The sequence below is a fragment of the Dendropsophus ebraccatus genome, chromosome 14 (genome assembly GCF_027789765.1).
Source record: "Dendropsophus ebraccatus isolate aDenEbr1 chromosome 14, aDenEbr1.pat, whole genome shotgun sequence".
Taxonomy (NCBI): domain Eukaryota; kingdom Metazoa; phylum Chordata; class Amphibia; order Anura; family Hylidae; genus Dendropsophus; species Dendropsophus ebraccatus.
Genome location: NC_091467.1, coordinates 41,042,767 through 41,068,113, shown reverse-complemented (window position 1 = coordinate 41,068,113; position 25,347 = coordinate 41,042,767). Strand labels below are relative to the sequence as shown.

The 25,347-nt window shown below is 43.4% G+C and overlaps 1 protein-coding gene across 5 annotated transcripts; it reads right to left on the bottom strand.

Moving 5' to 3' along the window:
- Nucleotides 1-304: 304 nt before the first annotated feature.
- C14H17orf67 (chromosome 14 C17orf67 homolog) lies at nucleotides 305-25,329 on the bottom strand. 5 transcript variants are annotated; one of them, XM_069952003.1, is made up of 5 exons: nucleotides 25,029-25,329; nucleotides 9,209-9,277; nucleotides 5,836-5,936; nucleotides 4,086-4,230; nucleotides 305-743 (listed from the first exon to the last, which is right to left on the bottom strand). In XM_069952003.1, exons 2-4 carry the CDS (start codon nucleotides 9,261-9,263, stop codon nucleotides 4,114-4,116), a joined length of 273 nt encoding a protein of 90 aa, XP_069808104.1. In that variant the 5' UTR covers nucleotides 9,264-9,277; nucleotides 25,029-25,329; the 3' UTR covers nucleotides 305-743; nucleotides 4,086-4,113. The 5 variants fall into 5 exon arrangements, with proteins under 5 accessions (XP_069808104.1, XP_069808106.1, XP_069808107.1 ...); XM_069952005.1 differs by having other exon boundaries at nucleotides 25,191-25,329; XM_069952006.1 differs by having other exon boundaries at nucleotides 25,073-25,142.
- Nucleotides 25,330-25,347: the final 18 nt, after the last annotated feature.

Below are 25,347 nucleotides of genomic sequence, written 5' to 3'. Positions count from 1 at the left end.
GTTCTGAGGAAGTGAGCTCTGTTATGCTCCTGAAACGCGTAAACTGTGTGCTTTTTAGAATAAATTATTTTATTATAAATACAAATCAACTTTGTAGTACCAGCTCTTTTGTATCTTTTTCTGTAACTTCTCTATTGAGGAACACGTGAGTAGATTTTCTCATATAAAAATAAGCTATTTAAGGCAGCTATTTGTATTATTAAATACTGTGTGTATATATATATATATATATATATATATATATTATTATTTTTTTTTTTTTTTAATTTACTCATAATGCATTTAAGAAGATGTAACATCCCAGTTGTAGTTTGCACTTGCAATGATTTTATTGGAAGAGATACACTAAGACTTTACATGGGTATACAGTATTCATGCATAAACACAACAGAATACAATGCTTTGTACTACTTATATATAGCATTAGCATAAATAAACAACTAAGACAATGTTCATTGATGTTCACAAGATATTAACTGAGTATTGTCCCTTTACTCATTTTCCACCCTTTTAACTATATTGAAATCATGGCATTCAAACACAAAATTCTCAGACTGATTCAATGAAGGCTAATGGGATTCTTCCACTACATTATGTAACATGTATCCCAAAGTGACTGTTGTGGTTCAGGCATCCGAGAGATAGCAGTGCTTGTATACCTATAGGAATATATGGGAAAACTAGCATAAAGCAAATATTACTTGTTTGCAGTTAAAAGCAATCTCCTCTGATCAGGTTCAGATCTGCAAGAAAGATGACAAAAATATTATTGCTTCATCTGTATGTTTGTCACGTGGAATCATTTTTTATTGTTTTAAAGAAGACGTGTGGGCAATCCTGATCTGTATTCCCAATAAAATATCAGTTCTGGGATTTCTCAGCATTTTGTTTATCTGCTGTTATTTCTCTGAACAATCTGAACTGGGTTTAAGTTAAATGTGTGTATAGCATTAGTATCCAGATAAAAACAAGATAAAACATAACCTTTATTATAGTATTACTAAAAACAATATTCTGTGTACTACAGATATTTAAAAAAAAAAAAAATTATACAAGTATAGATAGAAGGGGGGAGGTCTGATCTGGTCAGTGATAGTGATCGATCGAGGGATGGGAGGTATCCCTTGGGCCTAGGGGCCTGTGTAAGTCCCCGCCATCATTACTCCACTGGGGAGGGGGTTAATTACAACTGATTACCTACATATGCGGGGGGGGGGGGGCAAATTACATGCTTACACTGGGGAATAACTAATAGGATTGCCTACATGGGGGAGAGGGAGTTAATTCGCATGGGATTACCTACACTGGGGGTTAATTTACAGGATTGCCTACACTGGGGGTTAATTTACAGGATTGCCTACACTGGGGGTTAATTTACAGGATTGCCTACACTGGGGGTTAAATAACAGGATTGCCTACATGGGATTGCCTACATAGGGGGGTGGAAATTTACATGGGATTGCCTACACTGGGGGTTAACTAACAGGATTCCCTACATGGGGGAGGGGTAACTTGCAGGCGGAAGCCTGTATTAAGGAAGGGGTTTACCAAGGGAGATGCCTACATAGGAAGGATGGAGGATAACTATACGGGGAAAGGGGCTGGCTACCAGGAAAGATATCTATATGGAGGGAGGAGACTAAGTAAAAGGGGAGATGCCTACAGAAGGGGGGTAATTACCCAAGGAAATGACAACATAGGGGGAGCTTAACTTCCAGGTGTCACATCAGCGGCACACACCTCTCGCCGCGCCCCTGCTGCCCCATCTCCTGCTCAGTGCCGGGGCTCCTTCTCCTCCAGCTCCCTGTCAGCTCGACGAGCATGTCCCTGTCTCCTAGGGAGCACGCCCGCTGGCTCTGCTGTAATTTAAAGGGTCAGTGTCCCTTTAATTTGCTGCTGCTCTGAAGCTCTGCTATAAATTGCAGCCCTGTCCCACCACAGGTGTTCGAGCCTCTGCATTCTTTCCCTAGTGTGTATCCTGTCTGTATACTCCTGCCTGTATCTCCTGCTCGTGTATCCTGCCAAACGGTTCCAGCCATTCCTGGATCCTGCCATCTGACTGCTGTCTCTGTTCCAGCCAAGACTCCTGCTGAGTTCCAGTCTGTCTGCCTACTTGTCTCCTGCTGCACCTCACCACCACCACTAGCAAGCCAAGCCAGGGGTAGCCACCTAGGGGTCGCCTGCTGCAGCAAATCCATCCTGCCTTGCACGGGGTCTGGTAAAGGACCAGCGGCCCCTTAGACTCCGCTCCCTGGTGCAGCTTACGTCATCGCTAGTGGTGGCACAAGGGGAACCATAACTCCCAGCCTTACACTAGGGAGGTGAATCACAGGGGATGCCATTGCCTACCTACCAGGAACACTACCTATAGGAGAAATAGCTACATGGGGGATACTACCTACAGGGGGGGGCTACCTGCACAGGGAGACCTAACTACTATACAGATGGACAGCGGGGGTATGACTACTATATAGGGGCACGGACAGGCCTAACTACTATATGGGGGGCACAGAAGGGTCTAACTTAGATGTGTAGGATGATGGGGCATGAGTGAGGAGCCTAAACTGTTTGTCTGGCAAATCCTACTGAGAGAAGTCCTCATGGTGGCCCAGGCTGGATGGAGAAGTAGAGAAAAAGTGAGCAACTCCGATTGGAAAAGATGCCTCCTCTGATGCCCTCAAAGAAGACGATCCCTGTGAGTTATTGGCTTTAACTGCACTGTAGTCACGTATGGTGTGTAGAGCCTGTGTGGAGCTTATACATGCCACTATATGGCCAGTGGTGATATTGGACTGTGGATTGTGGATTTTATTCTGTAACAGTGGTGGCATTATTCAGATTGTGGGGTTTTTAGTCAGTAAGAGGTGGTAATATTTGACCCATGCAAACTGGCTCTGTTTGTATTATTCATCTTAACATACTGGATTTGGTTGGTAACAGTATAGTGGTAATGGCAGTGGTCATGGTGCTATAATGCTTTTCCTAATACTAAATATATATCTTCACAGCTTAGTGGTCAGTTGTGTGCGTGTGGGGGGGGGGACCCAATCAAAAGTTTGCTATGGGGCCCAGCCAGTTCTAGTTACACCCCTCTGTTTAAAATACTTATTTAATGCAATAAAATGCAAAAAGATTATTTAAAAATCATACAAAGTGATTGATTGTGGAAAAACACTTTCAAAATCATTATTGTATCAAATACTTATTTTCCTCACTATATTTAAGTGGGCCTCCTCCCATTTTAAACTGCCTTAAATCATACTGCGGCAGAGAAGAAAAGTGGGACCACACAGTGATGTTGTGCGGGTGGGCAGCACCTGGAGCAAGGCAAAGTATTGTGCCCCCCTCCCAACCGGCCTATTAATTGTAACAGTATATACATGTATGTACAGTGTATGCATTCCCACTAACTATATGTACACCTAGGATTGTCAAAACTTTTAGGATTGAAAAATCACAACACATAGATCTATTCAACAGGGATTTTGGGTTCCCGATCATAGTTATGCCCTATCCTGTGGATAATTTATACTACTAATGTCAAATGGCTTTTGTCAAATGTTTTGGTAACAGTGACACTTAAATAAATTAAAAATAAAACAATTATCTATTTACATAGCTATTGTACAGTATGTGGACCAATTGATTCTTGTATCATGTATATAACATATGAGGGAATTTGTGGCAGGAGCACTTATGGCAGTATTTACCTGTTGCTGCCCTTTGAAGGGTTATTCAAACAGGATAGGCTATAAATTAGAAATTATGGGGGTCTGATGGCAGGGGTTCCCTATGATCTCTAATACGGGGACCCAAAATCCAATCTCTATCAAACCACTAGATATAAAATAGATGAATGCAGCTTTCGGCTATCTTTGGTGGTTCAGTATAGAATGAATAGAACAGTAGAACGCATGCGTGGCCTGCCACTTGGATTTCAGGGCAGCGTTCTTGAGATACTGTTCTCTGTTTATTGCAGACTGTATGTAAAATGTACAGATGGTTGATAACCTCCCTCTGTGCTGAACCCCTAGCTATGACTCTGCTTCACACTGATAACTAATATATTGCTATAAAATGTATACCTTCATGGGTACAGACACATTGTTGATTTTAAACTGGGTTTACAATGTTGCGATTGCAGTGAGGCTGACAGTGAGGATTCCACCAGTGCTCATAGAACTGTTCTTCTGACCTCTGTTCTAGACGCTGCAGGTACAGCATGTATTCCTAAGGGAAAAAAAACAGGAGGAATAAGTTCTTAAGCACAGAGTAGTAAAGTTACATACCTAAAGAGGTTGTCTGATGAAATCTTATACTCTCCCTACTGCGTCCCAATGGCATAAAATAACAAACAAGACATACCCCCCTTGCTGCTATTGGCTGTTTTCCTGTTCTGCCAGCTTTCGCTGACATCCTGCTCCCTGCCCAGCCAATCACTGAGCTGAGTCAGAAGTGAGCGAAATTCAACAGAATAGAGACACAGCCCGGACCAGAAGAATAAACAGCAGGGATCACAGGAGGAGTGACGGGGGGAGGTAAGTATGTCTTGTTGTTGTTCCCACCCAAACAAGGTATAATGCTGGTAAGATACTGAGCGAAGTTAAAGGGAATCTGTCAGCTCCCGGGCACTACCTAAGGTGCTGACAGTATGCTGTAGCTGGCAGCCCCCAGTGAGCATGGTGCCTTTTTCGTAATTTTCCGTGCAGCGGATTATGTACAATCTTATGTCACAGAGCAGTTGTTGGTGCCACACTTGACATGCATTCCCTTTATGCTGTGATGTACTAAACTTATAGGGAACTATTGACTGGGATTTTGCTTGTAAAGTCACTAAGTGCCCAATAGATTAGGTAGTAAACTTTCCTACCATGTCTTCTTCCTACTATTCGGTAATATTAGATACAGGAAAAAGGACTTTTATTAAGGTATGGAAATCCCCACTATCTAGACATTGGAGCAGAGACCAGGCCATAACTACTAACAGCCCTCTGCCTGTAAGTCCGCGGGGGTGATTAACAGACAGAGAGGCTTCTATGCCTTGGCAGTTTACAGACGTAGAAGCCTCTTTGCTTGTCAACGACTCCTGCAGCGCTTGTTAAAGGGGTACTCTAGAAAAAAATTCTAATCATGAGAAAGTGATAAAAATGTGTACAGTACACCGGAAGAGCGATGTACTCGGCTCTGTCCATTGCTCCATAGGAATGAATAAAGCTGCGGGTCACGTGTCTACCCGGGGCTCTATTAATAACAGAGCCAGCAGGCGTCTGATACAGAGATCACTGGGGGGTTCAGGGGTTGGACCCCACCGCGATCTCCTACTTTTACCCTATCCTGATAGGGGAAAAATAAATTTTGTCCAGAATACCCCTTTAAAACCTTTCTCTTCTAAGGTCTTCGGTAACACAGAACTGCCAATACAATACAGAAACCAAAAGAAAAATATATAAGTATACCTATATTAGGATGGTAATAGCCCTCTTAACTAATATATTTATAAACCCAGCCTGATTGCTAATGTCGGTCATTAGCAGCAGGTGTTGACTGTAAATAACAGCTGACACCCGCAGTCTATGAAATGAACTTAACTCCTGAGTGACTGACACTTTAAAGCATACACCCCTTCATGTCTGCTGATGTTTAAAGACAGATCAGCACTTTGAAGGGAATAGAGAGCCCAACTGCATATGTCAACTGAGGTTCTGCTATGATGGTGACTGAAGAGAAGGAAGGTCTTCTGTAAAATATATGCAGAGAAGCAGCAGGGACATCCTCTACTACATTTTTGCCATGGATTCTGTTCTTAGCAGTTTTCATAATTTTAAAAATAAATACCCTCATTGGTTCATCAGCGTGTCCTGGCTTCCATGATCTATCAGAACGTTTAGTCCGTAACATTTGCTTGGCCTGTTTTTCTGTGAGAATCGGTGTTGCATCTACAAAAAAAAACTTGTGTATAAAAAAAAACTCCCATGCTCAGTAATACCAATTCATCTAGACAAAAGGTAAAATGTTCACAAAAAAAATGTTAAACAAAGCAAATTCTGTTCAATTTCTGATTCAGGTAACAATATATTCAGTCAACAATATATAATTCCATTTATTTTAATTGGTGCTAAAAATACATCCATTAATGTCTCCCCCCCCTTTTTTTGGAACTAACTAATATCCCCCTTACAAAGTCCCCTTTACATGTCTGTCTCCAGTTCAGAGCAGTAAATATCAAATTATTTAAAAAATGTGTCTGCTTAAGAACTATTAACAGTCATTTTATAAAAATGTTCATAAAAAGAAGTATAACCCTGTCATGTTATATTATATTTAATGTTCAAAATCCAATAAATAAACTGTCTGGGAGAAGAAAAATAGTAAAACTTCCTTGGTGCTAGGACCCATAACGATAAATGAAACAAAGAGCAGTAGCACTCAGCTGTCACCTTTTAGCTGTGATTGGTTCTAATCAGCAGGTATATGAAATTTCCTAAAATGTCATTCTGACATGTCAAAGATTAATAAAACAATTTGTAATCCTAAACAAAAAAACTGCATTTTTTGTAAATTGAAAATGAATTTGCTAATATTGGACAGCTGAGAAGCTGTCCAATATGTCAGTACAGGACAGCTTGTTTACATAGTGACAACGTTACAAAATGAATGCACAAAGTCTTCTTTCAGAGATATATCTTCCTCATGGGAAATCAGATTGCACAGGGCACGGAGTGGAATTTCAGCCCATTTTAGCAGGGTGCTGCTACTCACAAACACTTAGAGGCAGACTGTTATATCACAGAGAGCACAGTTATCTTCTTTCATTTGGTCCTGAAAGAATTTATTTATGTGAACTTGCTATAAATTTAAAGAACTATTTGTTCTAATTTAAAAAAATAATAAAAAAAGATCCCTTTGTAGCAAAAAAAAAAAAAAAAAAAACTTAAAGGGGGGGGATTTATCAAGACCAGCGTATTTATACGCTGGTCTTAAATTGGGCACCGCCCCCTTTCCCCCGATCGAACTCACTAAGTGGAGTGCATCCGGCCGGCTGTTACCAGACTACCAGTTTGGTGATGTCAGTGCATTATGTGACCCACCCAGGGACCCCTAAAACTAGAATTGGAAGTAGGAGCCAATTAGAGTTTAGAAGGGCTAGACAGGGCAAGTTTAATAAAAATGCATAAAAAAATAAACTGGAAAATCCTTTTAAAAGGAAACTAACAGCGGTTTAGAAGACTCTAACCTGCTGTTATTTTCCACAGGGTCTGGGATGCTGAGAATGAAGGTAGTTTTCTTACCTTCATCCTCAGAGCAGGTTTTGGTAAATCTTCACTTTAATATGTAAATGAGGTGGTCTGGTGCATTGGGGGCGGGACTAAAGCCTCCCTGTCATTCCTCATTCATATGGAGGTGGAGCTTTGCAGCTACATCACTCCCACACTCATTGCTTTCATGCATATTCAAAAGGGATATTAAGGGATGGTAGTCCCACCCTCAGTGCACCAAACCACCTCATTAACATATGGATTAATGAGAAGATTTTCCAAAAAAGGTGCAGAGGATAAAGTTAAGAAAATTACCTTCATTTTCAGCAGCCCTAGCCCTATGGGAACAATCAAATGGACAGCACAAAGTTATTTTGAGCTATTGCGCCACCATTGCTTATACAGTTCTATCCTAGAAAAGAACCGCAAATTATACCTTTCACTAGATTTTATATTCAACCAATGTATAATATACAATAAAATAGTGAAATGATGTATGCTTTGTACACTACCATTTTGTTAAGACATCAATAATATTTTATTTCAGTTGAAAATCTACCAAAATTTTACATCTACTTGCTTCATTTTGCATTTTAACAAACCCTAAAGGAGGATGTGACAGGGCAAGGTTTGTTTTTCCAGTATGCTAACTAGTCTATGAATGGACAAAAGTCTCCTTTCAGAAGAGTTCTTTACTCCTGAGAAATCAGATTCCACATGACATGAACAGAATTTTCAATCTGTTTAGTGGACAAGATGGACTAGTTTACTACAGAACGCCGCATGTTGTCCTTCATTGTGCTGACTTTACCAGGTGTGCTTAACAGGGAGAACATTATTCTAAATGTAAACTCTTTAAATCATTCATGGGTAACCTGCAGACCTTCAGTTGTTGCTAAACCAATTGCTATCATGCCTGAACAGCCAAAGATGGGATTTGTAGTTCTGCAACAGCTTAGGGGCAGCAGGTTCCCCTTCCCTGCTTTAAAGCATGACGGCAAGCTAGTGTTCTATGGCCGAAGACTCTGAATTTCTTACCTAAAGCAACACAAGTTCATTTCATATATATATATATAAATGGCTGATTGGGCATCTGACCACTTTGATCTCTACCAAATGCTAGCACAAAGTGGCAGTGTGGTCCAGAGAATGCTGAGGAGCTGTAAGGAGATAAAGGGGCATGATGACATTTCTAGTGCTTCACTGCATCCCAGTAACCACTTTGACATCCCCCTCCCCTAATTAATCGAACTTTGGTGGTATATCCTAGAAAAATGCCACCAATGTCTGTAATGAGACAAATCTTTTAATGCTCTATATGCAGGTGTTTTTCTGAGCACTCTTGTTTACATGCCAGATATAGGCTATGTTCACACAGCGTTTAAAAGCGTCCGTTGCATAGCAACAGGCGCTGTTAAACAGGCGGCCGCTGGGCTGCATATAGGACATTCTTGCACACCTCTGTATCGGCTGCAACTATTGATTTGCAGGCACCGTCACTTATTCACTTATTCACTTCAATGTAAAGAGAGGCAACCTCCGCACATTACATTGTGTGAACAGCTAATATTTTTGGACAATGTTCACTGAACAGCGTCCGGAAATAATAGACAGGTACATTATTTTAATTAGAATAACGATATGTAAACACAGCCGGCACCCCTGCAGTAAAGAACGGACGCTGATTCCATTGCAATCAGCGACCGTACTTTGCTGAAATAAAACAATGGGTGAACAAAGCCATAGAAAATTTCTCATACACGATAATACATAATAATGCAGATTATAAATAAAAATGTTGAAAAGAAATACTATACATATACGTATATAGCTATTGTTATCTAAGGCAAACATAAAAGTATCATTACTTATATATAAAACACATGCATACATAAAACCAACCTTGCCATCATCATTATGTTTAAAAGTCTTTTCCATTACAATCTGCTTACCTGTGAAAACTGCCAGAATTACCACAAAGGCAATGAATGCGACAAAAACTTTCATTTTGGCTCTTCAGTCTAGACACCGTTTTAGAAATGAACAGAACTTATGAAAAATTAGACTTCTTAAAGACTCAACCTCAGCTAGAATACACCCCCCCTTCCTGGCTGGAGCTTTTTTTCTGGTCTGCAGGAGTTTGGGAATATGTGCAAAGATTCCAGGAATTTGCCCAGTACGTGTAACCTTCCCTTTTAGTCCCAGAAGCAAATAATACTTGTCACTTTAATATTTTGTGGGTTTAGGATATTGTTCACACTTTATCTATCTAAATGTATCCAATTGCTTCCTATAAATAGAAAGGTTTAAAATTTTATAAAAAGTATTGTCTTTTTACTGCTCCTGTCGTGATTAATGCTGCAACATATGATTGACATGTTATATTGGTGAAAGTGGTTTGGACTTTAGAGAATTATATATATAGAAATCCTAGTCGCCTTATGAAAGCAAACTCAGATGGGAAAGCTTTCCTATGGCACCAGAAGGACCCACCAGGACCCTGCAATAAAACAAACTATGCTTCAGTCTCGTAAATGTGTGCTCCGCTAGAAAAGAAAGGGCTTCTGTAACTCTATATTGTTAATGTTGTCTGTACCTTATACTTCTTTTTAAACTCTATGCAGTGAGGTACTGAAAAATAAATGACTTCAATGCGGATTACTTTGAATAGTTGTTTAACTCTATTACTTAAAGGAGAACTCCGGGCAAAATGTATTTTAAAATATGTTATTACATAAGCAAAGTTAGACAAATTCCTAATATACACTAATTATGGGAAATGCACATAAAGCTCTATTACTCTAAATTTAGCAGTTCAGGCAGGCTTTAATTTCTCTAAAAAAAAAGGTGCCCTAACAACTTGGGTGTATTAACATGAAGTGTCCAGCAGGGGGCGCAGTATATGTAGAAATTACATGGTAAAAATAACTGGCCATTCCTATGCTGTACTCAAAAAATGTAGCTACTGTGTCTGTGCCCCCAACCTCCACCCGCCCTGACAGGAGCCCTGTAGTGCAAAAATCCCCCCCCCCCCACAAGACCCCTAAACTCCCCCCCCCTCCCCCCCCCCTCCCAGGTAACACAGCAGCCCTGTCCAATGTTCCGGATGCTAAATGCCAACCCTCCCCAGCCCCCAGTGAAAACAATATCCAACACCCCCTCCCCCTCAAAGACCCCCAAACTCCTCCTCCCTGGCCGCCCCGACTGCATCACCAGTACGTTTTGGCTAATCCTGTGTGCACCGTGTCTCGGCTGCCTCTCTCCCTGCAGTGATCATCATGTTTGTCGGGAAAGAGGCTGCGGGAACCGCGACAGAGGACCGGTCATTCCGCTGCACACAGGACTGGGCTGTTACCTGATCGGGAGTACCAGCCCCGTCCTGTGTGCAGAGGGGAGTGTAATTTTAGCTCTATGAGGTACACAGGTAGCTGCTGTCAGTAAGTGCAATAAGTACATTTACTAATATTATTTTACTATAAAGTGACCAACCCCTTTAATGATTCTTGGCTAAGTGTGTCTCTATCCATTTTCAAACATTTGATGAAAAAAAACGAAAATTCTATTAAAAGTCCCTATTACAGGCCGTATACGGCCGATAATCGTCTTGTGTGATAGAAGACAACGATCAGCCGACATCGCTAATGTCTGTCGTTGTCTTTCAACATGTTGAAAGACAAACGACTTAGAAAGCAACGATCTGCTTCCGTCGCTCCGTGCAATATCTTCTATGGGCTGTCCGGACAATTAGCAAAGGAAAAATGGATCCTTTATATAGCTTCTCTTTAGTAGATAGCCCCCAGTCAGCATATGGCCCCCAGTGTAGCCCCCCCTATTAGTATATGGCCCCCAGTGTAGATCCCCCATCAGTATATGCCCCCAATATAGTCCTAATTTAGTAGATGACCCCCACTGTACATAAATAGAAAAGAAAAAAACAAAACTCACTTACTACATGCTCCCTGGTCCCTGCAGGTCACCTATCGCTTCCCTGCCCTGTTCTTTCGTTCGGAACAGGCAGCGTGTGTTACAGACGCTGCCTGCAACTATCCTGGGCACTCCTGACATGGCTGGGATGTCAGGTGCAGTCTTTTCTGAGGTGGGTTCTTGGCATGTTATAAACACTTTTCTAGCCCAGACATCATTGCTTGCTATTAGTCTCTGTTAAGCGTTCTCGTGTTTCCTCTGTATCTTATTTATCTCTGGTTCTGACTTTGTACTTCACTGCCCAACTGGTTCGGACCCTTTGCTAACTGACTATCTCTACTTGTTTGTCTTGTCTGCGTTTTGTGTTCCACTTGGTGGTTACTGTATGGCCCAAGGAGATTAACTCCTTAATCTCCATAGGTTGGACGATCTGCATCCAACTAACTGAGTGTAGAAACCCTAGGTTTGCTGCAAGCTTAGTAGCAGTTTTGATACACATTGAAGTTGATAAGTAACGAGCTATGAATTAGGTGTCAGATACAAAGAATGATAGAGATGGGGGGCATGTACCTCAAATTTAACAACAGGGAAACATTGTTGGATTCAATGTCATGCTGATCTGCCCACACTAAAAGGTTTACCTTTAATGTTAGGGTACGTTTAAAACTCATTAAAATGTATCCCACAGTGTTCTCAATTAACGTTAATAGAGCAAACCTAGTGAAAAGTATGGCACTTTGAACAACGTTTTGTTTTTGCATGCATTTTTTTGTGGTAAAGAAAGGCCCTGCTCACCACGTCTTCCTGGATAACAAAAAAATTATATACAAACTTATATGGTTTTTCCCACTGAAATTTATTACAGACGTATTAAGGCCATGTTCACACAACATATGTTGCATATAAATCACAACCGTTGTTGCAATTTGCAACAACGGCCATGATTTATACACAACAGACATTGTATTGCAATGAATGGAATCACGTCCGGAGCGTATACACAAACAATTAATGTTATCCTTACCTGTCCATGCTGCCTCGGTGTTCTCCTCTAGTGTCGCCACTGACTGCAGAGCCTCTACTTCCAAGAAAAACTCGTCTCAGAAGTGAAAGCCTCTCAGCTAATCATTGGCCGCAGGGCTATGCCATCTCAGTCAGCGATTGGCTGAGCGGGTTTTCACTTCCAAGACAAGTTGGAGGCTCTGCATTCAGCGGTGGACACCAGCAACACCAGAGCAGGACATAACAAATAACATAATAACATGTTTATTATTTTATATGCACCAGCAGCAATATATTAAAATAACCTGCCTGCTGGAAAACCCCATTAATGTCTACAGAGGCATGGCATCCCACTCTTTTTAAGGGGCCACCATTAGGTCATTAAGGTTCCTGGCTACATAGTTACGAGCCTCTACACAGCGACTCATCTAATCTCTGAAGAAAGTGCAGATCACTCCATTTGAGGTACCCCAGTCTCCAGCAGCCGTTCCTTAATGATGCCACCTCGATGAGCTGAAGCGTTGTCATCCATGAAGATAAAATAAGGCCTGTGTTGTGCATGCAAAGGCATAATGACGGCATTAATGACATTATTTAAATAGCATGGGCTTGTCACTGTACCACTCACAAAGTGTAAGGCAGCTCTGTATTGACACTTGCCCACACTGTAACACCACGCACCAGCTAAAAAACTTCTTGTTAGAGAACAGCAAGTTGTGCAAAAAATACTGAGATATTGAACAGTTGGACATGTGCATTCAAAAGTTTATAGAGAGGGTCACATTAAAGGGGTATTCCCCCCAAAATTATTTTTGCATTAATACGTTGCCCACCCGTAGCTTTCCATCTTTCCAATATAAAGTTATTATGGATTCTGCACAGTTTTGTTGTTATCTAGGTGCACTCACCCCCACCGAATGCATAGAATCATCAGCTCTCAGTCCAACCCGACACGCTCCCTGCTCCTGGCCCCGGCCCTCCGAGACGGCATCACGTGTTCTCAGTCTCTTCAATGGGCCGGGTTAGCGATTCTAACCCGGCACACTGAAGAGAGGGAGGACACTGAGACACTGACAGCTGCTGCTACCGTTCACTGTCTCCCTCTCTGACAGCAGCCCCCCCAGTGTGTGCACCCCCTTGCCAGGAGCTCACCCTCCACGCACCCTGTATCCCCCCGTAGCTCACCCGTAAGCCGCACGACTTGCGGCCCCCCCGCATGTCACCTCTCCCGCGGCCGTCCGCACTAGACCCCCCCCCCCCGTCTCTCCTGGTGCCCGCACCACTCCCGCGGCCGGCCGCGGTCCTCACTAGCCCCGCCCCCCGCATTTCACCCGCGGCAACCCAACCCCCCCCCCCTGGCTCACCTGGTGGCCGCACCCTTCCCGCGGGGGATCGAACCGAACCGAACTTTTTAAAAGTTCGCTCATCCCTAGTCCTGAGTTATCTAGCTAGCATGGGGATGGAATGATGCATATATAAAATCGCATCTTAGGCAGAGTCCTAAAGACTGTAGCATTACAGAGCATAGGCAATTCAGAGAGAGCTGTGTCGGCTACCAGGCTGGGCAGTGTGTTTTGTGCTTATCACTAGCCCATCACGTTTTGTCAAGTCGATAGAACATTGTAGTTCACTAGTTGAGTACTTGCGGCCAAAACACTACCAGACTATCTTAGCCTTCAAACTGACTCCTGTGTGAGTCGGCTCTCTGTGTATTTTTAACTCAGTCATTGTATCTGGGTATATCCCGATCCCTATGCTATTATTGTATAGGGGATTTAATACCCCAAATAAGTCATTGTGTCTGGGTATATCCCGATCCCTATGCTATTTTTGTGTAGGGGATTTAATACCCCAAATAATGGTCATTCTATGTTCTCAGGCACATTTTTAATACACACCTTCACTGGTGGGGTTTATTTCTTTTGAGCACTATTGTATATATTAATTGATTGAATAAAAGTTAAGTTTTAGTCCCCAAGGGAATATAGGCACGCAGAGTTGCTCTCCATACCCTTTTGCCACCGTTAAATGAATAGCGGCTGCACAAAATAGACATGTGCGTTTTATGTGCGGCTGCATGGAATCCTGGCCGGAATGTATACAGTGTGAGTATACACTCTGTAGAGTAGGTAGAGAGGACGGCACTCCAATAGTGGGGTGGTGCACGAGGTGGGTAAATCCAGCAACAGATAAATAGAAGAACCCGGCACTCACCAGTGAATTTGCTTATTTATTCAAGTGCAGCAAGCAATGTTACAGACAGTGGCAGTGGTAAGGGTAATTAAGCGGTGTCAGTGCGCTCGGAGCATGCGCATTGGAGTCCCAATCACAGGAGAGTGTCCGGATGGAGCGGCTGCGATGAAGCGATGAAGAAGTGAGTGAAAGGGTGGCAACATCAAGGCACCCACATGCAAGGTACAGGGGAGAGCAGAACAAATGACCATAAGTATAATGTCCATCATGAGAAATAATAAGGCAGCCACACGCAGAGAACGGGGGGAGAGGAGACCAAATGACCATAAGTATAAAGTCCATCATGAGAAATAAGTCCTTTGTAATGATACTGTCAGAGCTCTAACATAGCGTTCATGGACGGTCAGGGAGATGGAGCGTGCTCACAAATGGGGACACAGTCATGACATCAAATGGGGGGGAGTAGTAAGGGAAATGGGCTGTATATATGGCACTTTTACAAAAAAACATATATACAAAATGTACAAATATACAGGCACACCATGTGTATGAAATATATACATGATATACAGATATACAGCAGCCAAACGGAAGGGGCTTAGTAAACATGACTAAGATAGGAAGCCAAGAGAAAAGGGAGGGAGGGCAGTATGTAAGTAGATGGCGGGATGGTCCCCAAATGAGGGGTCATATCTCAACTAGAGCTGGCCTGTCTCACGTCAGAAAGGAAAGTCAGAGAGCTTGAGAGGTCTGTAAGAAAAGACTGTTCAGTTATGTCAGGATGGATGAGAGATCATAGTCCCTGTTAAGTCCCTTGAGGGTTAGGGTGTGGAGTGTATGGATCCAGAAGGCCTCCCTTTTGTGTAACAATATTTTCAGGTCACCACCCCTCTCTTGGGCAGTATGACCTGTTCCAGAACTTGGAATTTAAGTTGTGTGACCGTGTGGCTCTTTTGTTTGAAATGGTGCGGTAGTGGTAATAACAGGTTCTCACACCTAGTGGTCAACTTGTGTCTACTGATACGATCCTTGTGTAGTCTCAGTCTGAGAGTCCACACGGGCATTTAATGCAGTACATTACATTTCTGCTATTACATGTGTAGTGCCCCTTGATGGAAATTTTTTTGCCAGTGTGGGAGTCGTGAAAGTCATTGCCCTTTTGGACGTTATTACACTGGGCACAATGAAGGCATGGAAATGTGCCTTGTCTGGTGGACAAGAATGTCCTCTGTCCGTGTGGGTTGGGAGAGGGACTACAATCTGCTCGTACCAAGTTGTTGTATAGATTGGGAGTTTTTTGTTGCACATAAGCGGAGGCGCCTTAAATTCCTCTATTTCAGGGTATGATCTCTGTAGGATACACCAGTGCTTCCATATGATGTTATCAATACGTGGTGTCAGAGGATGGTACTGGCGTACAAATGGAATACGTCTCGGTTTGTCCAGTGTGTTAGTACTGACATTGACATTATGGCTAGCCTCTGAGAGGATATGTCGGGGATAACCTCGTTGTAGGAATTTGTGTTCCATTTGATCAAGTCTCATTTCCCTCGTCATGGGGTCTGACACGATGCGCTTGACCCTCTGGAATTGTGACTTAGGTATAGCCTTCTTAATGCTAAGTGGGTGGGCACTGTCATAGTGTAAGAGGCTATTCCTGTCAGTAGGCTTATGGTACAAGTCAATAGTCAGGCCGCTATTCCCATCCTTTGTGACCCTGGTTCCAAGTAGTCTACTGAGTCTAGACTGCATGTCATGGTGAATTGTAGCTCTGGTCAGACATTGTTGAGAAAAGAAAGAAGGGCATTGAGTGCTTCCCTGGGGCAATCCCACACAGAATATATATACATACATCTATAAACCTTCTCCATGTCTTAGCATAATTGCAAAAATCGGCATTGTTATATACATAATTAAGTAAACCAGGCCATGCATACACTAGCATACGGGGAGCCACGTTCGCACCCATGGTCGCAATTGCGGACAGAACATAAAACCTGTCAGGGAGTCCTGGGGTCCGGGAAGATGGCAGTCCCTTGTCTAGACTCGCAACCCCTGTCCCTACCTGCTTGCCCCCCTAGGCTAACCCCTAGGGCAGCAACTGGGCGACAGTCCCTAGCCTAACTAGGGATACGGGGAGGTAGACAGTACACACAGACAGGTATATACAAAACAGGTCAGGCAGTCCAAGTCGGCAACAGGAGGTAACGTCAAAATCCAAATCGGCAAGCAAAGGGTTAACAGAGTCCGGTCCAAGGTCGAGCACAGGAGGTATCGCAGTAGAAAAGGATAAGGCAGAGGCAAAGTGTAAGTCCGAGTCCAAGTTCAAGTTCAAAACAGAATACAGGAAACACAGTAAACGCTGGTGTAGTGGAGACCAAACATACACTGGCAACTTCAGATAGAACTGGCCAGACTAAATGCTGCCAGAACTCCCGCCCCAGCCCTTGATAGGAGCAAGGAGTCTGACAGCTGTGATGCAGACCAATAGCAGCCAGGGAGCCCTCCCTGTGCTCTGAATGGGGCAAGCCCCAGGAGCAAGGCAACACCTGAAGGCTTAACTCCACAAGCACCAGAAAGGAATCAGGAGAAACATGAAGCTGGGTGTCGGCTCCCTGGAAGCACAGAAGAAGTGTGTGAATCAGATCAGAGACATAGGGCGTCGGCTGATCCTTCCAGCCGAATTCACACACAATGATCGAATTCTAACAAAACCAAAGTTATCCAATGGCCCTGTTCACACGTCCGTACGTGTATATGGGGCCGTGATCCGTGCCGCAAAAAAAACTGGGGTAATGATGTGTGTACACGGAGCACTTCGGATGCACATTAGGTAGTGCGGTCCGCAGCTGCGGACTGCACTACGGGTGTGTGAATGTGGCCTAAGGCTAAATGACTTATCGTCTGGTGCAGTGTTGTCCCTGTCATCAGTTTTGTCTTTGTCTAAGAAATGTACTATTAGGGTGGGTTTAGGGTGCGTGATTATAAAGAACAAAGTACGGTTATGATGACACGTTTTAAAGACAAGCACTACCCCAAAAAAGTTATCCAGAAATCTTTGCTTGGGGCCTTGGACCTTACACAGGATGAATGTTTAATGGGAAGAAACCAAACTACCCCCAAAAAAGAGGCTCACTATAGACATAATTTTATTACCACTTTTAATCATTCTGCCAACAATGTCAGGGGTATTTTATTCAAATATTGGTACATTTTATTAAACGATCCCCTATTTGAAGGACATTCTCCCCCAAAAAAACAGGCATTACCTATAGGAGAGCCCGTACTCTTAGGAATCACATCGCCCCGAGTAAGTTGAGGACTATTAATAATTTTACCAAGGCCGAATTGGGGTCTAAATTATGTGGTAGTTTTAGATGCAATGGCACTAGATGTAAATGTTGTCAGAATATTAAACATAATTGCCACCATTTAAAAGAAACATGTCTGGTAAGACATTTGAGATTATACATTTTATGACTTGTGCCACCTCATATGTCCTGTACCTACTGGAGTGCCCATGTGGCCTCCATTACGTGGGCAGGACACAGATGAGCTTGCGCACTTGCTTAAATAAACATTGATCGAATGTCACCAACCATTAAGACAAACATAGTGTATCAAGACACGCTATTGTGCCAAAAAGGATCCTTTGATGGGTTTACCATTGTGCCAATAGAACATGTCACTATACACCAGAGTAACCGTTTTGCCACTCTCAGGAGAAGGGAGATGTAATCTGCTCCCTCGTCCCAGGGGGGCTGAATGAAACTATTGAAAGTAACATCTAGATGCCTGAGGGGTAGATATAAGCGTCCGCAAACTATATGAATTTTTTGTTGTTTAAATGGTAGGATTTATCTGCATCTGTATTTTTATTCTATTTATATATTTATTTACCATATATTTAGGTTAGTTATGGAGTTTTATACCATTCTTATACCTACTTATTTATTTATATATCTGTGTATTTATTTATTATGTTAAATCAATGGTGTATTATACAGGTGGGAGCTATAGCAAAATCTGGTGGTCGGTTTGTAGATCGCTCTGTTTTATCCAGACCCCTCGTTTATATGTGTAATATAGTGTTTATAGTAATGGAAACTGGAAGTATTTTTAGAGGCAGGAGGTCCGTACCACCATATCAATCTGTATTGTATATATAATGATTTATTTATTTTGATCTGAGTTAGTATGATGTATGTTAAGCAGTAGCTGCAGAGTTATCATGCCCTTTGTTTTTACCTGACAGGACCTGCAGCACACTCTGGTTGCTATGGCTTCGGCCAGAGAGAGCATGTGCAAAGGTCCTACCCTGATGATTAGAACGGAGACACGCTGACATGTGTTACACATGCTAATATGTTTATACATTGTTTTATATCTTGCAAGAGTTTATTTGGAGATTTCTTTGTAATAGCCAATGATTGGTTTTATGATTTATACTTTGATGATGTGGAAATTGTTAAATAATCGCCATTGATGTGTATTGGACTTCCGGGTTAATGTACTGGTGTATATATATATATATATATCAGCATGTGCTGAGTGTTCTTGTACCTTGTGTCCTTGAGGGTTGAGAAAGGGAGCCCAGCGCTCCAGAAACGCATTGTCTGTGGATATGTACTTTATTATTTTACAAAAATAAACAGTTGCTATTAGTTTACGCGGTCTGCAAGGTATCTCCTTTTTGTTTGGACATTGTACCTATAATTTATCTTTATCTTTCTTATGAATCAAAGTAATAACCGATTCATACATAGAAATAGGTCTCTTGGCAGATACTATCAAGCTCTCTAGAGTCTCCATCAACGCAGGAAGTAATATCTCTCTATTAGACTTATATACCCCCGAAGGGATCCCATCCCCTCCAGGGGTAGACTGCTCCCTCAAATTGTCCACTGCCCAAGATAGATCTTCAAGAGCATTAGGTGCGTCAAGCATTTCCCTCTGAGCCTGAGTTATCCTTGGCATATTAAGCCCCTAAAAGAACTTCTAAATAATTCTTCTCTAGAGTAAACTGTTTGAGATGTATATAGCTCACTGAAATAGCTCTTAAATTCCTCTTCTCTTTTCATCTGTGGATTTGTTATTTGCCTGTTTTTTAATTGAATGGCTTCTATCATATTTCCATCCCTTTGATTTTTCACTAATGTTATTAGCCCCTTGTTTGGTAAGCTGGAGGTCAGATATTTTTTTCCCCTATAAAGGCCAGTTGATTTTTCACCTTTAATATTAAGTAATGGTCTAGCTCATCTTGCCCTCCTTTTACTTTCTCTTGTGTCTCCAGTGATCTTGTTCTAATAAACTCTCTTTCTAATTCCATCACCTTCTCTCTCCACTTTTTCTCTTCCGCTACAAACAGTTTTTTCATCTATCTAACAACCCCAAAATATGTCCCCCTTATGGCCGCTTTAAGTGCATCCCAAACAATCTATGGAGAAGCTGTACCCCGATTTATCTCCCATAATGTCTTTATTTGTAGTGTTATATCCTCATTTGTGATTTAGTTTTAATGTCCATGCCCTTTGTATCTTACTAGTATATAATTCCACTAAAATAAGTGAATGATCCGACAAACTACGCTTTAAGGATTGAATATTTTCACCCATTGTGCCATGTGTGTATTTACCAGTGCTAAATTTATTCTTGATAGACTAGTTCGGTTTCAACATGAAAACTCCTGTGCATTGGGATTCTTTTCCCTCCGTAAGTCTCTTAATCCCAACTCGGCTACCAGAAGGGAAAAGGGCGAATTATTAACTATCCTAATTGGGTCTCTAATCCTAAATTTGTCCCCTTCTTCATTCATAACAGAGTTGAAGTCCCCAACAACCAATACTGGACATTCCTGTTTGGTCTTAATAAACCCAAACAGGGACTCCCAACACAGTAGACCTATATGGGGGAGGTATATAGACAAATGCAATGATACAGTATATGTCAGGCCTTCTAGCTTACAATAAAAAAACAAGTATCGACCCTCCTTATCTACCCTATCCTCTAAAACCTGAAAATTAATATTTTTATGAACCGAACACCGAAACACCCTGTGAGAAATTAGTGTAATAATAATGATATTGCTGAGACCACCATTGCTTATACAGTTTACTAACACTTTCGGGGATTAAATGTGTTTCCAAAAAACAAATAATACCGGGTAAGTCATTTTTTATATAGTTCATTAACCCAAACTTTTTGCATCTTTTATTTAAACCTCGAACATTCCAGGTGATGATCTTAATTGTCATCGCTTAGGGGCATAATGGGCACTGCCAGCGAGGAAAAAAATTGAGAATAAATGTTAGAGGGGGAGAAAACACACACACACAAAAAAAAACAACCCTCAAAACCCTGCTTTTCATCCATCTACTAACATCTTTAGGTATCTCCTCATTGGTGACTCTTCCCACCTTCCCTCCTCCTCCCTGCACTGCTCCAACATTCGGCAGCACCCACCCGCCCCTCCCTCCCCCACCCCATTTGGCTCACAGGTAAATATACCCGGGAACCCCTTAACCTAAACAACACGCACCGGACCTCTAAATGTACATATTCTTAGAGACCCTTTTGGTCCGACCACTTCTTCTGGAGACTCAAAGAACTGCACTTTATCTTCAAATTCAACTCTAGTCTGGCAGGGAACATTAGACCTAGGGCTGGGCGATATGGGCAAAAAATAAAATCTCGATTTTTTAAAAAAATTTGGACGATTCTCGATTTAAATCTCGATTTTTTTTCTTTTTTTGCTAAATAAACAGAACATTTTCTCCCTGCAGCATCAGATACTATTTTAATGATATTTCAGACAACAACTATATTGCTTTCCAGTGTAACAGAGCCCCCATATAGTATAGGAAATCATGTTTGTGCCTTCATCTACGTAGGGTGTAGTAGTGGAGGTCTAGTGGATAAGGGGTGTAGTAGTGGAGGTATAGATGAGGGGTGACTGGGGAGACTGAGGGGGAATGGGGTGACACTGGGGGACACTGAAGGCGACTGGGGGGGGGACACTGAAGGGGACTGGGGTGACACTGAAGGGGACTGGGGGGGACACTGAAGGGGACTGGGGGGGACACTGAAGGGGACTGGGGGGGACACTGAAGGGGACTGGGGGGGGACACTGAAGGGGACTGGGGGGGGACACTGAGGGGACGGGGGGGGACACTGAGGGGACACTGAAGGGGACTGGGGGGACACTGAGGGGACGGGGGGGACACTGAGGAGACACTGAAGGGGACTGGGGGGACACTGAGGGGACGGGGGGGACACTGAGGGGACGGGGGGACACTAAGGGGATTGGGGGGGACACTGAGGGGATGGGGGGACACTGAGGGGATGGGGGGACTGGGGGGACACTGAAGGGGACTGGGGGGACACTGAGGGGATGGGGGGACACTGAGGGGATGGGGGGGACACTGAGGGGATGGGGGGGGACACTGAGGGGACACTGAAGGGGACTGGGGGGACACTGAAGGGGACTGGGGGGACACTGAAGGGGACTGGGGGGACACTGAAGGGGACTGGGGGGGGACACTGAGGGGACACTGAAGGGGACTGGGGGGACACTGAAGGGGACTGGGGGGACACTGAAGGGGACTTGGGGGACACTGAAGGGGACTGGGGGGACACTGAAGGGGACTGGGGGGACACTGAGGGGATTGGGGAACTGGGGGGACACTGAGGGGATTGGGGGGGACACTGACGGGACTGGGGGGGACACTGAGGGGATTTGGGGACTGGGGGGGACACTGAGGGCATTTGGGGACTGGGGGACACTGAGGTGATTGGGGGGACACTGAAGGGACTGGGGAGGGACACTGAGGGGTGACTGGTGCAGCTGGGGGTGATTGGAGCAGGAGGGCACATACATCTCCTTCTCCTCCTCCTCTCACCTCCGCACACATGCTCTCCTCCCGGCCAGACATGGAGGTCCCCGGTCTGTGGAGGAGGAGGCCGCAGGGCTTACAGTAGGTGGTGATCGCGGCGCTGCGGGTCACGGAGCTATACAGCGGGAACGGGGATCTGCACTGAGCCCCCCCCCATCCCGCTGTATAGCTCCAGGACCTGCAGCGCTGCGATCACCACCTACTGTAAGCCCTGCGGCCTCCTCCTCCACAGACCCGGGACCTCCATGTCTGACCGGGAGGAGAGCGGGACGCTCAGTGGAGGGGGTGGGGGCAGGTCAGCGGTGGCGCTGTCAGTGGCTGGAGGCCGCCGGCACCGTCCCTCTAAAGCCTGGCCACCCAGCATCTTCTCCCCACTCACCCACACCGCCCCTCTACGGCTCTCCCGCCGGCCCGCACCGCACCGCCCCTCTCCAGCCTGGCCACCCAGCATCTTCTCCCCGCTCACCCACACCGCCCCTCTATGGCTCTCCCGCCGGCCCGCACCGCAACCCACCTTCCTCTCAGCTCCTCTCCCGCACAGCAGCCCGAAATGATTTTTTGTGAAAATCGAATTTACGATTTTCACAAAAAATCAAATCGATTTCAACGTTCTGGACGATTAATCGAATTAATTCGATTAATCGCCCAGCCCTAATTAGACCATATTAAAATTTTTCTCCTGCAGTCTTTTTTTAACTTGTACAAATGTCATTCTTTTGTTTCTAAGTATCTGCAGCATAATCTGGGAATAACATAATTTTATTGTTGTTCAATTTCAACTCCCCTAACATCCGGGCCCTCCTGAGAATAACTTCTCTGTCCCTAGAATTTAACTATTTCAGCACTATTGTTCTAGGATAGCTGCCTGGTGGGTGTGGGGGGGGGGGGGGAATTCCTCCGGATTTACTCCCTCCCTTACCTTTACCACCTAGATTTGGGCACCCAAACATTTTGTCTTTTTTGTACTCTATTACAGGACTGTTTGATTTATTGACCTTTATAGGCATTATTGCACCCATCACCACTCCCCCACTCAGTGTCTTCTCTGCTTCAAGAAAATAGAAAAGTAGTAGGCGCTCTAGAAGAGGGTGAGATAATCTATATGAGATAATAATCTATGTAAGATAGTATGTAATGTACGATCATATACTTGGAAAAATCAAATATAAGATGTATACTTGAATAAATCTAAATTGTAATAGTATGGACCATATATACGAGTAATACTAAATATTTAATATGTCACAAAAAATTCATGGACTGGTGAATCAATGTCTACAAATGCACTTCTATAAAAGACATAAATTTATAAAGAAAAAATAATTCAATACCAATAGATGAGAAATGTTAATTAAAAGATAAAAATATAAAATATATAAAATGTCAATATGAGCCCAGTGGAATTCGGCTGCGCCGGGCCCAGCGCAGTCAATCCACATAAACAAGTGATCCCGAATCCTTGTGCCGTATGCTAGTATTTGTCGGCAAGATAGCGTTGTCGTAATCTCCACTGTGCAATGTATTTTATAGGTTGTTGCAATAAAAATAGCTCAGATAAGGCTCCGTAATGATATGATGTTGTGATACGCCCGTATCACAACATCATATCATTACGGAGCCTTATCTGAGCTATTTTTATTGCAACAACCTATAAAATACATAGAACTTGCAAGATAGACTGTTTCTATCATTGCACAGTGGAGATTACGACAACGCTATCTTGCCGACAAATACTAGCATACGGCACAAGGATTCGGGATCACTTGTTTATGTGGATTGACTGCGCTGGGCGCAGATTTATTCAAGTATACATCTTATATTTGATTTTTCCAAGTATATGATCATACATTACATACTATCTTACATAGATTATTATCTCATATAGATTATCTCACCCTCTTCTAGAGCGCCTACTACTTTTCTATTTTCTTCTATTTACTACTCTTCTCCTAGCGCTGAGACAGTAGTGCACTCGAAGTAGGTGTTTTTCCATATACATTAGTGAGGTGCAGCGAACCCTTATCACTGTATCTTCTCTGCTACAACTGATGTCACTCCAAACTCTCTTTCTCCTATTTACTAGATAGCTGCAACCAATAACAGAGGATAAACCTTCGGAAACTTAACTTTCCAATCACTTTCACAGTGTTCTCCCAATTCCCTCCCAGATATAGTAGTACTTCCAAGTTTTATTAACCATAGAGATTCATAAACACCAACAGTTCTCCACTCTGAACCCCCAGATTATTAAGTTCCCCACTTTCCCCCAGGTAAGTCTCTTCAATATTAGTAAAGTTCATCCAGGGTTAGTACAGTCCTCTGCAATGCTGGGGCCGTATTGTCCTTTAAGTGAAGCCGGCACACTATACCTCAGCTGTGCAGGGGTTATACAGGATTAGTACCGTTACTCCTTCAGAATGTCCACATGAGCTGTCCTTCCTCTGCCTCCAATACACTGTTCAGGCACAAATAATTGCAGCTCGTCCTTTTCTTGCCTTTTATACCGCACTCATTTATCAGAGCAGTCAGACAGAACACTCTGCCCCCCTCCACCTCACTCCCCTGTTACCCTCCCTTATGCTCTGTCCTTGTTAGTCCTCCTTCCACTTCTCACACCATCGTCCTCTGGGAACTTGACTGTAAGGGGACTGCTCTCACCAGACCCCTAACACTGTAAATCCTGCTCGGCTCCTTCTCCTCTGCACACCAGCTGGTGGAGGATTGAAGCTGTTTTAACCTCTGCTCTCAGGGCTGCTCTCACCCACTCTCAGAGCTTCACACTTTTCCCACGGCTACAGCTGTTACCCGACACTGCTTCCCAGCTCAGCTTCTCTCCTCTTTCCACAGACTCCAGCAACATTTTCTTCAGTTCCCCTGAGCTATGTTTCTCTGTAGGGGGAGGTGCACTTTACTATGAGCATACTAGTCCACATCCAGGGGGTTGCTCTCCGGCCTTCCGAGCCTCAGTCAGTTGTCTCATAGAAAGCCTAGCAGAGGAAGATAGCTCCCCCCGCACATGAGACTGGTCACATGGATATGGCGTCATCAAAGGTCCTTTACATCTCCTTCCTCGCATTTAC

Excerpts from the sequence above, each read along its gene's own strand:
- C14H17orf67 (XM_069952003.1), bottom strand. The coding sequence starts at position 9,263 with ATGAAAGTTTTTGTCGCATTCATTGCCTTTGTGGTAATTCTGGCAGTT. Across the intron at positions 5,937-9,208 it reads AATTCTGGCAGTTTTCACAG|ATGCAACACCGATTCTCACA; the intron begins GTAAGCAGATTG and ends TTTTTTTTGTAG. Across the intron at positions 4,231-5,835 it reads ACGCTGATGAACCAATGAGG|GAATACATGCTGTACCTGCA; the intron begins GTATTTATTTTT and ends TTTTTCCCTTAG.